We start from the raw sequence: 14224 nt of genomic DNA on the forward strand, positions 1-14224 counted from the left end.
TCTGGTATTGGTATCATGACAATGCTGGCCTCATGGAATGAGTTAGAAAGTATTTCTTCCTCTTCAACTTCTGGGCACAGTTTGTATAGATTTCTTTTAGCCTTAAATGTTTGGTAGAAATCACCAGTTAAGCTATCTGGGCCTAGAATTTTCCTTGTGGGAAGGTTTTTTTTACTAAATTTCAATTTATTTAATGGATATAGGACTATTCACGTGATCTGCTTCTCTGGAGTGAGCTTTGGTAATTTGTGTCTTCCAAGGAATTTGTCCATTTCACTTAAACTGGCAAATTTAGTGCCAAAAACTTGCTCATAATTTTCCCTTATTATCATGTATTTTGCCTGTTTTTTAGTTGTTTCAGGTGAGAAGATAAATCCAATCCTTGTTACTTCATCTTGGCCAGAAGTGTAAGTCAGGACCTTTACTATTCCTCTGAGATGGAGAGATATTGGACAGTTTCGAGCAGAGTGAAATGAGTTACAAGTTACAGAATTCTTCTGGTTGCTATGTTAAGAATAGTCTGAGGAGAGGCAAGGGCAGAACTGGGAGACAAATTAGGAGTCTACTGCAAGAGACGATATTGGCTTGGACCAGTGTGGTGATGGTCACACAGGGGCAGAACCTGGGTGCAGTTAGAACTGACTGGGTGTCTGGAGAATTAGTGTGGGGTGTGAGACAAGTAAAGGATGCTTCAGGTTTTTGGCCTGAGTAACTAGAAGAATGGAGTTTCATTAAATGAGAAAAGGAAGACTTCAGGAGGAACTGGGGAAAGGGGTGGGCCTTGTCCTGCTTAAGATGCCTGTTCTTCCTCCAAGTGAAGAACTCAAAGTAGGCAGTTGGTTATACAGATTACAGTTGTGAGTCATAACCATATCAGTGGTAGTTAAGTCCTGGGACTGGATGAGGTCATCTAAGCAGTGAGAGCAGACAGGAAAGAGATCCAAGCCTAAACCCTGAGTCACTAAATCATGTAAAGGTTGGGGAAAAAGGACCTACAACAGACTGAGGAGAAGAACCAGAAAAGTAGGCAGAACAGCAGTGTGGCGTCTGAGAAATCCAGAAGTGTTTCAAAAAGGGCAGAGTGACTGTTTATGTCAAATGCTGAGAGATCGGGTAGTTCACAGACTGAAAAAGACTATAGGATTTAGCAACGTGGAGGTCACTTGGGACCTTGGAATAAACAGTTCAAGTGTAGTGGAGTTAACTGGAGTGGGTTCAAGAGAGAATGAGAGGAGGGAAATTAGAGATAGTGAGCATACACAACTCTTCTTGATGTCAATCAGTTGTTCTTTGAAACCAATCAGAAGATGCTTATTTTGACATTGTAAACAAATGGTTCAAAACATTGAAAACTCCTCATATAAAAGATTTTAAAGCAGATTAGAAAATTGTTTCCAGGTTGTCAAGTATGAGAGTTTTGTACTCTCATTGCTTTTGGCAACAAAACAGAGTCAATCTTCATTATTCACTAATTTTGCATTTGTGAATTCAGCTAGTCACTAAAATTAATAGGTAAATTCAAAACCAATACTCCCGGAGCTTTCCCCGGTAATTCCCAGACACGCACAGAGAGGCAAGAAATTAGTTTCCTGAGGCCCACGTTCCCAGCTGAGGTAGAACAAGATGACTCTCTTGTTTCAGCTCTCACGTCAGCAAATGTCCTTTTCCTGGTCTACTTAATGCTACATTTTTCACCTTTTGTGCTTTTTATTGGTGATTTTGCTGTTTAAAATGGCCCTCAAACATAATACCAAAGTGTTGTCTAGCTTTCCTAGGCACAAGAAGCCTGTGATGGGCCTTACATAGAAAAACTTTGTGTTAGATGAGCTTCCTTCAGGCCTCAGTTATAGGTAGTGCTGTTGGCTGGGAGTTCAACTAATAAATCAAAAATCTATATTAAATAAGGTGTCTTTAAAGAGACACACACAAAAAACAAGGTCATGTATTCATAGATTCACAAACATGTCACAACCAGAGGCTGCAGAAACCTAACCTTGTCCTTCCCCAAGGAGCACTGGTTCAGTCTTGCTCATGCAGCATCAGCTAAGAATTTATAGAACATAACTCTTCTGAATAAGGACAATCAATTGTAATATAATGGAAATATTTTCAAACATCTTTTTAAAATGATGTCAAAAGAGCAAGTACTTTCTCAACTAATTGCTTGTTATCTTTATCTTGAAAAGACCGATTTTTTTAACAGCATCTGCTAGGAAGCATATCTTTGATAGCCACTTACAGGAAAAAAGGTCAGCAAATTTGGGACATTTGTCTTTTTGCAAAAGAAAAAGTGTATTAGAAGACATATATTAACTTCAAGACAGTAGTTACCTCTGGGGAAGAGAGGGGAATGAGTACCGTGCCTTCCATTGTGCCTATAGTATTTCCTCAAACATTAAGTCAATGAGGCACGCTATGTTAAATATGAGCAATGGGTAACCGGTTTCTACTATCCTGTTCTTCTTTTACATATTTAAAATAAATACGTAATTATAACTTAGAATAAATAACGCTATCGTAATCTTCTACTATTTGCTGGAGTGCCACCACCATCTGACGGACACCTCACGATTGGTTGCTGATGTCACTGACCCCATCCAAAGGTCAGGACACGCTGTTACAGTTTATAACAAATAACTCGGTGGCTTTAAGGCAGATTCACCGGTCACTCGAGTTGTGACCTCACTGCTTTAAAGCTACAAGTTGCAATCATGCAGAAGTATCACATTAAGTAACAGCAAGTGAAGAGCGTCCACGTTTGGGGGCGGTGTCTGGGGTGAGCCAGACACGTGCCAGCCGCTCAGCAAAGACCGGAGACGGATAAGCATGTCTGGCCTTCTGCCGACCGTGGCTGCGAGTCTGCACACAAATCCAGTGTGCGGCTGAAGTGCGTTGCACAGCACCGGAAACGGCAACTCCCACTTGGGGCGCTGTGGACACACCAGTTGAGGCTGCCTTCCAGGAAGCCAAAAAAAAGGGAAAAGAAAGAAAGAAAAAGGAGGAATAGTGGAGAGCAGGGGCTCGGTCGCCGCCCACACGCCGCGACCCGCCTCTTCGCCGTCCCGGCCGCCGCCCTCGGCCCGGGCCGCTCCCGGGTGCCCAGCCCTCGGAGCCGCGGGCGGCCGGGCGCTGCCCGCCGGCGGGGACCTCAGGTGCGTATCCGCCCCTCGCCGCCGCCATTACGAGCGAGGGCTTTCCTGCGACTCTCGCCCGAGGGGCCTGGTCAGGCGGGCGCGTGGGAAGGCCGCCCGCCCACGCGCGCCGCGGGAGGCGCCCGCTCCCCGCCGGCCCCGCGAAACCCCGCGCCCGGTTCCCCGGGAAGGGCCCAGGAGTGGGGGTGGGGCGGGGAAGCCCTGCCGCGGGGACAGCGGGGGCACGCACGGAGCGCGCACCCCGCGCCGCTCCGATTGGTTGGGCGGGGGCGGGGGGGCGGGCGTCTGCAGGCTCTGGATCTCTGGGTCCCGCTGCGCGTGAGTTCACGCTCCGCCTGGCCTACGTGAGGCTCCCGCGCTGCGTGCGGACGTGCCTGATTGGTTAGGGGCGGGGGCGGGGCCGTCGCTGTTGCCTGGTAACTGCGCCCGGCTGTGTGGGGGAGGCGCCCCGACTGCGCCCGTCACGTCGCGCGTTGCCGAGTGGCGCCCGCCAGGGTTTAGTCGTCCGTTGTGTTGGCCGTGCGGCCACTGGCGGCCTGTTTGTTGGCGGGAAGCCAACCCAGAGGCCAGAACAAGAGCCTGCCGCCCAGGACTGCAGTCCGTTGCGGTTATGGTTTAGAGATGAAGGGGCAGACAGGCCCGCGGGGCTGTATTCTCCGCCGTTTAGACCCCAGCTTTGTTGTTGTTTAATCGCAGCTTTGAGATACGCCACGAAATTCACGCTTTAAAAGTGTGGAATTCAATGGCTATTAGTTTGTTTATTGTGACCATCACCGCTGTCTTAATTCCAGAAGATTTCATCACCCAAAGAGAAACCCCATAACCATTAGGCAGTCGTTGCCCGGTTCGCGCCGCCCCCCGCCCGCGCCCCGGCAGCCCCTATTACACTTGGTCTCATGGCTCTGCCTATTCTGGACGTTTCCTGTAAGTGGAATCATCACAAGGAGTCGTTTGTGTCTGGCTTCTTTCATTCTTGTTTATGGCTGAATAATAATCCGTTGTATGGATATACCACCTTTTCATTTTCCAGCAGTTGAGGGATATGTGGGTTTCCACTTTGGGGCTGTTATGAATAATGCTGCTATGACCGTTCGTGTACACGTTTTTGTGTGGACTGTGTTTTCAACTCTTGGGTATATACCACAGAGTGGAACTGCTGGGCCAAACGTTGTGTATTAAGGGGGAAAAGTTCACGTTTGAGTTTCATGGTAATAATGTGGAGTGAACAGATGTAGATTAAGATTGGATCTTGGCAGGCTGAATATCGCTTAGGGCTGCAATTGAAGAATTGAGCCGCCTTTTCTCCTCTTTTCTTCCGCTCGGAGAGGAAGGTCTGCTCTGTGCGTCTGGCCGCCTCGCCTTCAGTGGACAGAGGGCTTGGCGCCCAGCTGTGGGGAGTGTCAGTCTGCAGTGCTGATAGGAGGGTCACGGTTAGCCTCCGGCAGCCTTGACGTTTGCTGCCGGGAGCTCCGCGTCCGGCTGAAGGTGAGGGCAGCCTCTTCCCTCCTTCCCGGGCTGCAGAGCTTGGAAGTGACGCCACGGGCCTTCACTCTCGCGCCCCCTGCTTGTTGACTGTGTTCCCACGTGGCCTGGACCGTGTCATTTCACTTTTATTTCCTGCTCTTCGGCCCTGTCCATGCAGGTCTGTCTCACTTGAGAGCGCAGATGGTGGATGTTCTTCACCTTGGATTCCACCCTACCCTTCCTGCCAGCAGAGTATGTCTTCACACAGCGGGTACTCAATACATTTTTGGTGGTTGTGTTTTTTTTAACTTTTATTAATTTTTTTGGCTAAGCTAAAGTTCTTGAGTATCTGTTAATCATTTTTTGACATTGAAAATACATATTATTTCTAGTTCTCCTCCATACTCCTTGGTCATGCCAGAATAGAATACTTTGTTGTCTTGAAATTTGTTGTTATTCTTTTTTTCTTTTTTTTGTGAGGAAGGTCAGCCCTGAGCTAACATCTGCCCATCCTCCTCTTTTTGCTGAGGAAGACTGGCCCTGGGCTAACATCCATGCCCATCTTCCTCCACTTTATATGGGACACCACCGCAGCATGGCCTGACAAGCAGTGCGTCGGAGCGCGCCCGGGATCGGAACTGTCAAACCCCGGGCTGCCGCAGCAGAGTGCGTGCACCTAACCGCTTGTGCCACTGGGCGGGCCCGTTGTTATTCTTTTTAAAAAATTTTTTTCCAGTTTTTTTGAGATATAATTGATATACAACATTGTATTAGTTTTACGTGTACAACATAGTGATTTGATATGTGTATTTACTGTGAAATGATTGCCACAATAAATTTATTCAACATTCATCACCTCATGTAGTTATAATTTTTTTTCTTGTGATCAGAACTTTTAAGATCTACTCTCTCAGCAGCTTTCAAATGTACAATACAGTATTGTTAACTCTAGTCACCATGCTGTACGTTACACCCCCAGGACTATTTATTTTATAACTGGAAGTGTGTACCTTTTGACCCTCTCTATACATTTCTGTTGAATGGTGAATAGGTGCACGTGAGTCTGTAGTTTTCATTTACTGTAAGCCTGGGCTGAGTTGTGGAGAAGGTAGCACCTCAGGAACTTGTCAATTAATAATTTTATTTATTTATTTTTCCCCCAAAGCCCCAGTAGATAGTTATATGTCACAGTTGCACATCCTTCTAGTTGCTGGATGTGGGACGCGGCCTCAGCATGGCCGGAGAAGCGGTGCGTCGGTGCGCGCCCGGGATCCGAACCCGGGCCACCAGCAGCGGAGCGCGCGCACTTAACCGCTAAGCCACGGGGCCGGCCCCAGGAACTTGTCAATTAAAATTAAAGCCTCAGAGCCTTGAAAAATTAACCTTTGGAAAGGAAAACCTAGAAATAGTTTAAAAAATCAACCAGACCTCTATTTCAAGATTTCAGAGGTTTGATAAATGGAGTGGATAACAGTCCAAATGATGAAAATTCTAAGCAATGGAAATGAATTCTGTGTCACAGATGGACAAACTTTTTCTGTAAAGGGCGAGATAATAAATATTTTCAGCTTCGGGGACATGTGGTCTCTGTCACATACATACAACCCTGCCTTTGTAGGAAAGCAGCCGTAGACAAGATGTAAGGAAATGAGTGTGGCTGTGTTTCAATAAAACTTTCTTTATAAAAATAGAGGTGGCCGGCCGGATTTGACCCACAGATGGCCTCTGTTCTAGATGTTTGCCTTTCATTAGTAAAATATTACATTGGTAAGGAGAGAAAGTCCTCGAGGATTGCTGGGAAAACTATGTGAGATTTGAGAGTTTTTTTAGTTTACATCTCCAGTTTTAAAAAAACAAAAAGTTAAGTACTGTTTCAAATCTGTGATCTAAACGAATGTGGCTTGTGCTTTAGACTTGAAGAGAAAAGAAGTTAATCCCCATAGAGGCTTTGGGGATTGACAGACTCTCATTGTCAAGGATTTTTAGCTTTATTAGAATGCAGTGATTTTTTCTCAAGGAAATGTTCTCTGGGTGAGAAACTCCATGTTAGCTTATAATCATGTGTCATTATTTTTGATGTTCTGTTAATGCGTGGTGTGTTCTAAATCATAAAATATAAAAGAAAAGATTCCTGCCTCCATTTGTTATTAAATAAAAGATGTAAGCACGGCAACAGTTATGAAACACTCATCTTTTTATTATTGCTGGTAGCACAGTTGATACCTACTGAGAATATCTTTTTTGAGTTGCCCCTGGTTTCATTCTGCCTGTTATTTTATTCTCTGTTACAATCCAGAGTTTTCATATCACAGTCCTCTTAGGGATTACTGTGACATGATTAGCAGAAATGATATCTTTACCACTGGCACTAACAGATGTTAATCAAGCAATTTACTTTCTTGTTTTAGGGGAAGGCTTTGTGGAAACTTTCAGTGTGGAAAGAGTTGTGCAAAATAATAGATACAATGGAGTCATAGCATACATACATTTACCTTATGAGAGTTTAACCATGGTTGATCTACAAAAAAGAAATGAGAAAAATAGCTGTTTAAATATTGTAGGCACTTTCTGCCATCCCATTGTTGGAGCATCTGACTCAGCAGCAAGTGTGAGATGAGAGTCTGGAGTGTGCCTGTCTCTTAGGTGGTCTCAGTCCTCTGGGGCCTCTCAGTGTGAGCATCTCACAGCACCATGTGTGATTGTAGTGTTTAAAGATACATATTTTTCATACATCATGGCCCATAACCTACTTCATTGGATGACTAATGGAAGAAATAACGATCTATGTCAACACTGCAGGAAGAACTGCCTTGCAGGACTTAGCAAGAAGTCGCAATTAGAGGTATGAGTCTAGTGTTCATGTCATCAACGTGAGAGTCATGAAATTGAGGCAGTGAGTGCTCTGGGAACTGCTGGGTGACTAGCCAAGTACGTGATAAGACTGTAGAGAGACTGAAAAGTATTCAAGTTAGGGTTGGAAGACATGAACTCTAAGAATATATCTATCAATGGCAGAATTCTAAGATTAAAGGGAGATGCCCCCCCACGGAAGAGGGATGGCCTCTGACAGAAAACTCAAAGGCAGCCAAGGGTGGCTAACAGATTTCAGAACTACTTATCTGAAAAAATGTGCAGTGTTGGCAAAGTTGCATCTGCTGATAAAGAGCTAGAAAAGCCTCTTCCTAAACAAGTAAAGAAATAGAAGAAAAATGTTCTCTCTGGGACAGATAGTTACCGCTTCCTCAGATTATTTTGACCATGCTTGAATTTGCGTTTGGGCATACCTACTTCATTTTGTAAACCAGGACTGTGCTGTATGAGAAGTTGTCTTTTTAAAAAAAAAAAAAAACAACAACAGGGGCCGGCCCAGTGGCTTAGTGGTTAAGTGCGTGCACTCCGATGCTGGCGGCCTGGGTTCGGATCTCGGGCACGCACCCATGTACCTCTTGTCAGGCCATGCTGTGGTGGCATCCCACATAAAGTGGAGGAAGATTGGCATGGATGTTAGCTCAGGGCCAGTCTTCCTCAGCAAAAAGAGGAGGATTGGCATGGATGTTAGCTCAGGGCTGATCTTCCTCACAAAAAAAAAAAAATAGAAAATAAAAATAAAAAATAGAAAGAAAAAAAAACAGCGTTTAAATTAGTTTACTCTGAAAGATAGTGGTCAAGAATATCCGTTTCTTAGTCACAACTTTATAAATAGTAATAATGTATTAAACAACTTTGGTTGTATGTTTATCTTTAGAACAGTGAAAATTTACCCATGTTAATCCTTTTTAAAAATTTTGGGGGGCTGGCTCCATGGCGTAGTGGTTAGCTTCGGTGCACTCCACTTCAGCAGCCCGAGTTGGCAGGTTCGGATCCTAGGCACGGACCTACACCATTTATGAGCCACACTGTGGCAGCAACCCATGTATAAAAAAGTAGAGTAAGAGTGACACAGATGTTAGCTCAGGGCTAATCTTCCTCAAAAAAAAAAAATGAGGAACATTGGCAACAGATGTTGGCTCAGGGCTAATCTTCCTTAGCAAACAAACAAACAAATATTTGCTTAATTTTAGATAAAAATTGAACACATGTTCAATATATTTAAAGGCTTGTTTAAAAATCTTTGCGAGGGGGCTGGCCCGGTGGTGCATGCGGTTAAGTGCGCGCACTCCGCTGCGGCGGCCCCGGGTTCACTGGTTCGGATCCCGGGCGCGCACCGATGCACTGCTTGTCAAGCCATGCTGTGGCGGCGTCCCATATAAAGTAGAGGAAGATGAGCACGATGTTAGCTCAGGGCCAGTCTTCCTCAGAAAAAAGAGGAGAGTTGGCATCAGATGTTAGCTCAGGGTTGATCTTCCTCGCAAAAACAAAAAAAAATCTTTGTGAGATTTCTATAACTTCCAATGGGAAAAAACAATTTAACATTTCAACCAAGTAATGCAGTTGATTTCAAAAAATATAGACAAGAAATTGGAGTGAAAACTCTAGTTTTGCCAATAGATGTATTTTGTGTAAGATAAAAATCATTTCAAGTTGTGCCTTTCACATGAAATAATTTAATCTGAATTGTTGACAATACATTCTAGATACCCATTTTCCCAAAAAGAATTACATAACCCAAGTATTGACCATACAATTTTTAAAAACAGAAATGTACAAATAATTAACATAGAGTATGGTCAGTTTTTTTTAATAATTTTTAAAAATTTGAAAGAGTCTTGAACTTACGGGAAAATTGAAAATATAGTACAAGGAACTTTTGTTTTTTCTGAACCACTTGAGAGAAATTATCAGCCTGTGGCCTCAACACTCTCAAATACTTTACAGTGTATATTTCCTATAAACAAGAATATCCTGCTACATAACAGCAATATTACAATCAAAATAAAATTAACCTAGGTACATTACAATCCTAAGACCGTATTAAGTTTTACCAGTTGTCTCAGTAATGTTCTCTATAGCAAAAGGGAAAATATTTGCAAACCACATATAAAGGACTTGTATCGAGAATATGTAAAGAATTCTGTAAACTCAATAAGAAATAATCAAACAATCCAGTTTTAAAACGGACATAAGTCTGAACAGGCATTTCACCAAAGAAGATATCCGAATGGTAAATAAGCACGTGAAAAGCTGCCCAGCATCATTAGTCATTAGGAAAATGCACATTAAAACCGGAAAGGGATGTCACTAGCCGCCTATTAGAATGGCTCCCGTTTTTTTAAAGCTGACAACACTGTGTGTGAGCGAGGACGCAGAGCAGCTGGAATTCTCACGTCTTGGTGGTAGGAACATAAAATGGTACAGCCACTTTGGAAAATAGTTTGGTACTTTCTTATAAAGCTAAAAAAACACACTTAACGTATGACCCAGCAGTCATATATTATTACCTAAGAAAGGAAAACAGGTTGACACAAAAGCCTGTACATGAATGGTGGTAGTGGCTTTATTCACAAGACTCAAAAACTGCCAAAACTCAAATGTTCTTTAACTGGCAAAAGGGTAAAAGAACTGTGTGACATTCCTACAATGGAATGCACAGTAATAAAAAGAATAAACTACTGATATACCCAACAACACAGTGCAGGATTCCATTTATTGACATTCTGGAACAGGCAACACTACAGGGACAGAAGACAGATCAGTCCTGGCCAGGGGTTAACGAGGGGTGTGGATTGACTACAAAGGGGTGTGGGGGGATTTTGAGGGTGATGGAATTGTTCTATACCTTGGTTTTAGTGGTGGCTACATCACTTTATGTTTACTAAAATGTATAGAACTGTACACTAAAAAGGTGAACATTACTATGTATGAATTATACCTTAATTTGCAAAAATTTTAAATGATATGAACAGCTATTTCACCTTTAATAATCATAGAAATGAAACGTAATCCTAATAAGGGTCTAGTTTACATTAGTTAAAAGAATTTTTATAGTAGACACTTTTTCCTTTACTTAGAGAACAGAGTGAATGTCTTAAGGACACAGAATGCCATGTCCTAGTAATTTGTTTCCATTTTACAAACCACCCACACATAAATGTTTCATAATCCGTCTTCCAGGCCCTTGAGAGGCAAGGGAGCTCTGTTGATAGTTGCTCACCAAGGCAGGGTGAGCAAGCATGTCCTGGCTCAGGACTGTGGCCACTCGAGCCGTGGGGCGGCTGCCCCATAAGGTCCTTTCTCTAGGCACTGTGCTCTCTTGGTTTGCTTGTCCACTCCTCCACTGCCCCTGCTCGGCCGAGAATCCTCTGCACAGCCCTCAGCAGGCTTCCTCACCTCTGTGAGTACTTGCGTAGAACAGTGTGTCCCGTAGAGAGGGTGTGAGTATAAAACTGGATGACTAGGAAAGCATGGCTCCCTCGTTTGTGGTCGGTAAATGTTCATTTCCTTTTTCTCCATCCAACCTCTCTTTGGTTTCGTTTGATTTTTTTTTTTTTTTTGGTGAAGAAGATTGGCCCTGAGCTAACATCTGTTGCCAATCCTCCTCTTTTTGCTGAGGAAGATTGTTGCTGAGCTAACATCTATGCCCTTCCTCTGTTTTTTGTATGTGGGACACCACCGCAGCATGGCTTGATGAGCAGTGTGTAGGTCCATGCCCGGGATCTGAACCCATGAACCCTGGGCCACCGAAGCAGAGCGTGTGAACTTCACCGCTATGCCACCGGGCCGGCCCCTTGTTTGATTTTTTTTTTTTTAACAGCTGTATTTGAGATAAAATTCACCTACCCTACAATTCACCCATTTAAAGTGTACAATTCAGTATTTTTTAGTATATTCACAGAGTCATGCAATCATCACCAGAGTCCATTTTAGAACATTTTCATCAACCCAAAAAGAAACCCAGTTCCCTTTAGCTACCCCACTGCCCAGCCCATGGCAACCACTAATCTACTTTATGTCTCTACAGATTTCCCTGTTCTGGACATGTCATATGGATGAACTCAGATAAGAGGTGGTTTCCTTGATTTTAAAATGAGAGGGCTCATAAAAGGTCAGGGGTGAAAGGAACCTTCATAGGAAGTGGTTGATTTAGTGTCTCTGTTCATAGAAGAAGAGCTTGGTACAGCCCACTGGGGTCACGGAGCTGGTTCGTGGTCTGGGGAACCCGCCACCGGGTTTTCCTGGCTGTGTGTTCTCTGGGGACCAGTGCCTCATGCCTCATGCTCCATAAGCTTTCGTCACCACCTGGCCTGGTGTGTCCTCTGGTGTTTGTCTTAATGCCACTGGGTGATGGCAGTTTCTTTCTGGGAAAGGGAGGAGAGAGAGGCAGCAGTTACTGGTGGAGTGAGGGCTACAGGGAATGTTCTACAAATAGTCTTGACTAAAGATTACCTATGGAAATGACCTCTTGAGACGGGCAAGGAACGGTTCAGTGATTTGTTAATGCAGATGCCCCATTTCTAGAGAGCAGGAAGCCCCAAAGAAAATGCATGCTTCCCCATCAAGTCTGACTGGACTTAGTCACCTCCAAGGTTCTTTCCATCAAAAAGTGCTATGATGCCTCCTCCTGAAAAGCCTGCTAATGAGATAGGATCTCTCATCACCTGTGGCACGTGAGCCGATGGTGTGGCATCGCTCCCATTTCTTAACACACGTTGAGAGTGAATCACATCATAGCAGATTTATGCAGTTTAAGGTGAGAAGCGGAAATAGCAGTGGGCTGAAAATTGTCCTGGTGTATGACCTACCTTTGCTTGGACAAACCACTGAGTTTGTAACATGAAAACACATCTACTCCTTTTTCTCTTACTGGAATATTAAAGGCAAAATAAGATTATGAATGAAAATTTTCTGAGCTTCTGAAATAATAAGGATAGAGCATAATCTAAGTGAATACTCTGGAGAGTGGAAAAATTACTTGTCTTTACTGTTTCATACTCTTTGATACACATTTCCTTAGCCTAGTATACTAAATGATAATCGTGGAATCGGGAATGCTAGAGAAAAGACCTTCTACGACTTACACATTTTCTTGCTGGATGCTGCTTTTTCTGACTACAGCTCAGTTGTCGGAGTCTTCACTATGAAAACCAATATTTGCAACTTCTATTTGTTCTCAAATATGAGTGTGATAACAAGAAGAGTGTCAAAGGCTTCATTTTAAGATAATTATTTAAAAGCTTCCAGTTGAAGTGTGTGTATTTTCCTGTTCATGCCCAGCTCATGCCTGTTAATTAATATGCCTGGCATGAAGTCACATTCTCCTCTTACATTCTATTTCAGAGTGGGGAGGTAGATTTGTAAAGATTTTTTTTTTTTAAAGATTTTATTTATTTATTTTTCCCCCCAAAGCCCCAGTAGATAGTTGTATGTCATAGCTGCACATCCTTCTAGTTGCTATATGTGGGACGCGGCCTCAGCATGGCCAGAGAAGCGGTGCGTCAGTGCGCGCCCGGGATCTGAACCCAGGCCGCCAGCAGCGGAGCGCGCGCACTTAACCGCTAAGCCACGGGGCCGGCCCTGTAAAGATTTTTAACCAAAACACTTTGCATCCTAATGGCTCTGTAAGTCTAGTCGTGTTCTTTCTCAGGAAGATTATAAATCTAATTAAGGCATCCTGAAGTGTCTTCAGAGAATTTAGACAGACAGTTGCATTTTTTTAGAATTCCTTTTCAGCCTTCTATGTCTATCCAGAGTGGCTAGGGTATGATGTAGTCAAAAACACCACCAGATTGGGAATGCAAACTGGTGCAGCCTCTATGGAAAACAGTATGGAGGTTTCTCAAAAAGTTAAAAATAGAAATACCCTATGATCCAGCTATCCCACTACTGGGTATGCCACCCAGGGGCCCATTGACTGATGATTAGATAAAGATGTGGTATATATATACGATGGAATACTACTCAGCCATTAAAAAAAAATCGTCCCATTTGCAACAACATGGATGGACCTGGAGGGTACTATGTTAAGTGAAATAAGTCAGAGAGAGAAAGACAAACACCGCATGATTTCACTCATATGTGGAACATGAACACACACAGGGATACAGAGAATAGATTAGTGGTTGCCAGAGGGGAAGGGGGTTGGAGGGTGAGCATAAGGGGTTTAGGGGCACATATGTATGGTGACTGACAAATAATAATGTACAACTGAAATTTCACAATGTTTTAAACTATTATGATTGCAAAAAAGAAAACACCACCACCAGATCTCAGTGGATTAAAGGAGCAAGGACTTGCTTCTCGCCTGCACTAAAGGTATGCTGTGAGTTGGCTCTGGCTCTGTGCTATGGTTCCCTCAACCTGGAACCCAGGGTGATGGCGCGGTCCCATGTGGAACGTTGGCAGTCACACTGCAGAGGAGGAGGGAGTGTGGCAAAGCCTCTGCCTAGAAGTGATGTCACTTCCCTGATGTCATCCACCAATGCAAGGCTCGTGGCCCACCTCATTCAAGTGGGCAAGGAGTCAAACCATGTGCCCAGAAAGAACCGTTTGCGAATATTTCTGAACAGCCTTTTGTGACCACCATACTTCACTCTCTTAGATCTTTAGGCTTCCTTCCCTGTGCATATTTATGTTGATCTGTTTATTTATCTTTTGCTTACAAATATAATTAAGCCAACTACTGGAGGGCCATGGCACATCTAACAGCGTTTATTTTGCATGCTCTATTTCAA

At 43.7% G+C, this 14224-nt stretch overlaps 1 protein-coding gene across 5 annotated transcripts in view; it reads left to right on the plus strand.

Annotated features, from left to right (window-relative positions):
• Positions 1–2827: 2827 nt before the first annotated feature.
• The window catches only part of LOC131422064 (general transcription factor II-I repeat domain-containing protein 2), a 57914-nt gene continuing 46517 nt past the window's right edge, over positions 2828–14224 (plus strand). For 3 of the 5 annotated variants that reach the window (XM_058568933.1, XM_058568936.1, XM_058568937.1), the window contains exons 1-2: positions 2828–3152; positions 4795–4887. In XM_058568933.1, coding sequence (XP_058424916.1) covers positions 4818–4887 — 70 coding nt within the window. In that variant the 5' untranslated portion in view covers positions 2828–3152; positions 4795–4817. Of the gene's footprint in view, positions 3153–4794; positions 4888–14224 lie in introns of those variants that run through there. The other 2 variants (XM_058568934.1, XM_058568935.1) reach the window with 2 other exon arrangements.

This window comes from Diceros bicornis, chromosome 26, assembly GCF_020826845.1.
Source record: "Diceros bicornis minor isolate mBicDic1 chromosome 26, mDicBic1.mat.cur, whole genome shotgun sequence".
Classification (NCBI taxonomy): Eukaryota; Metazoa; Chordata; class Mammalia; order Perissodactyla; family Rhinocerotidae; genus Diceros; species Diceros bicornis.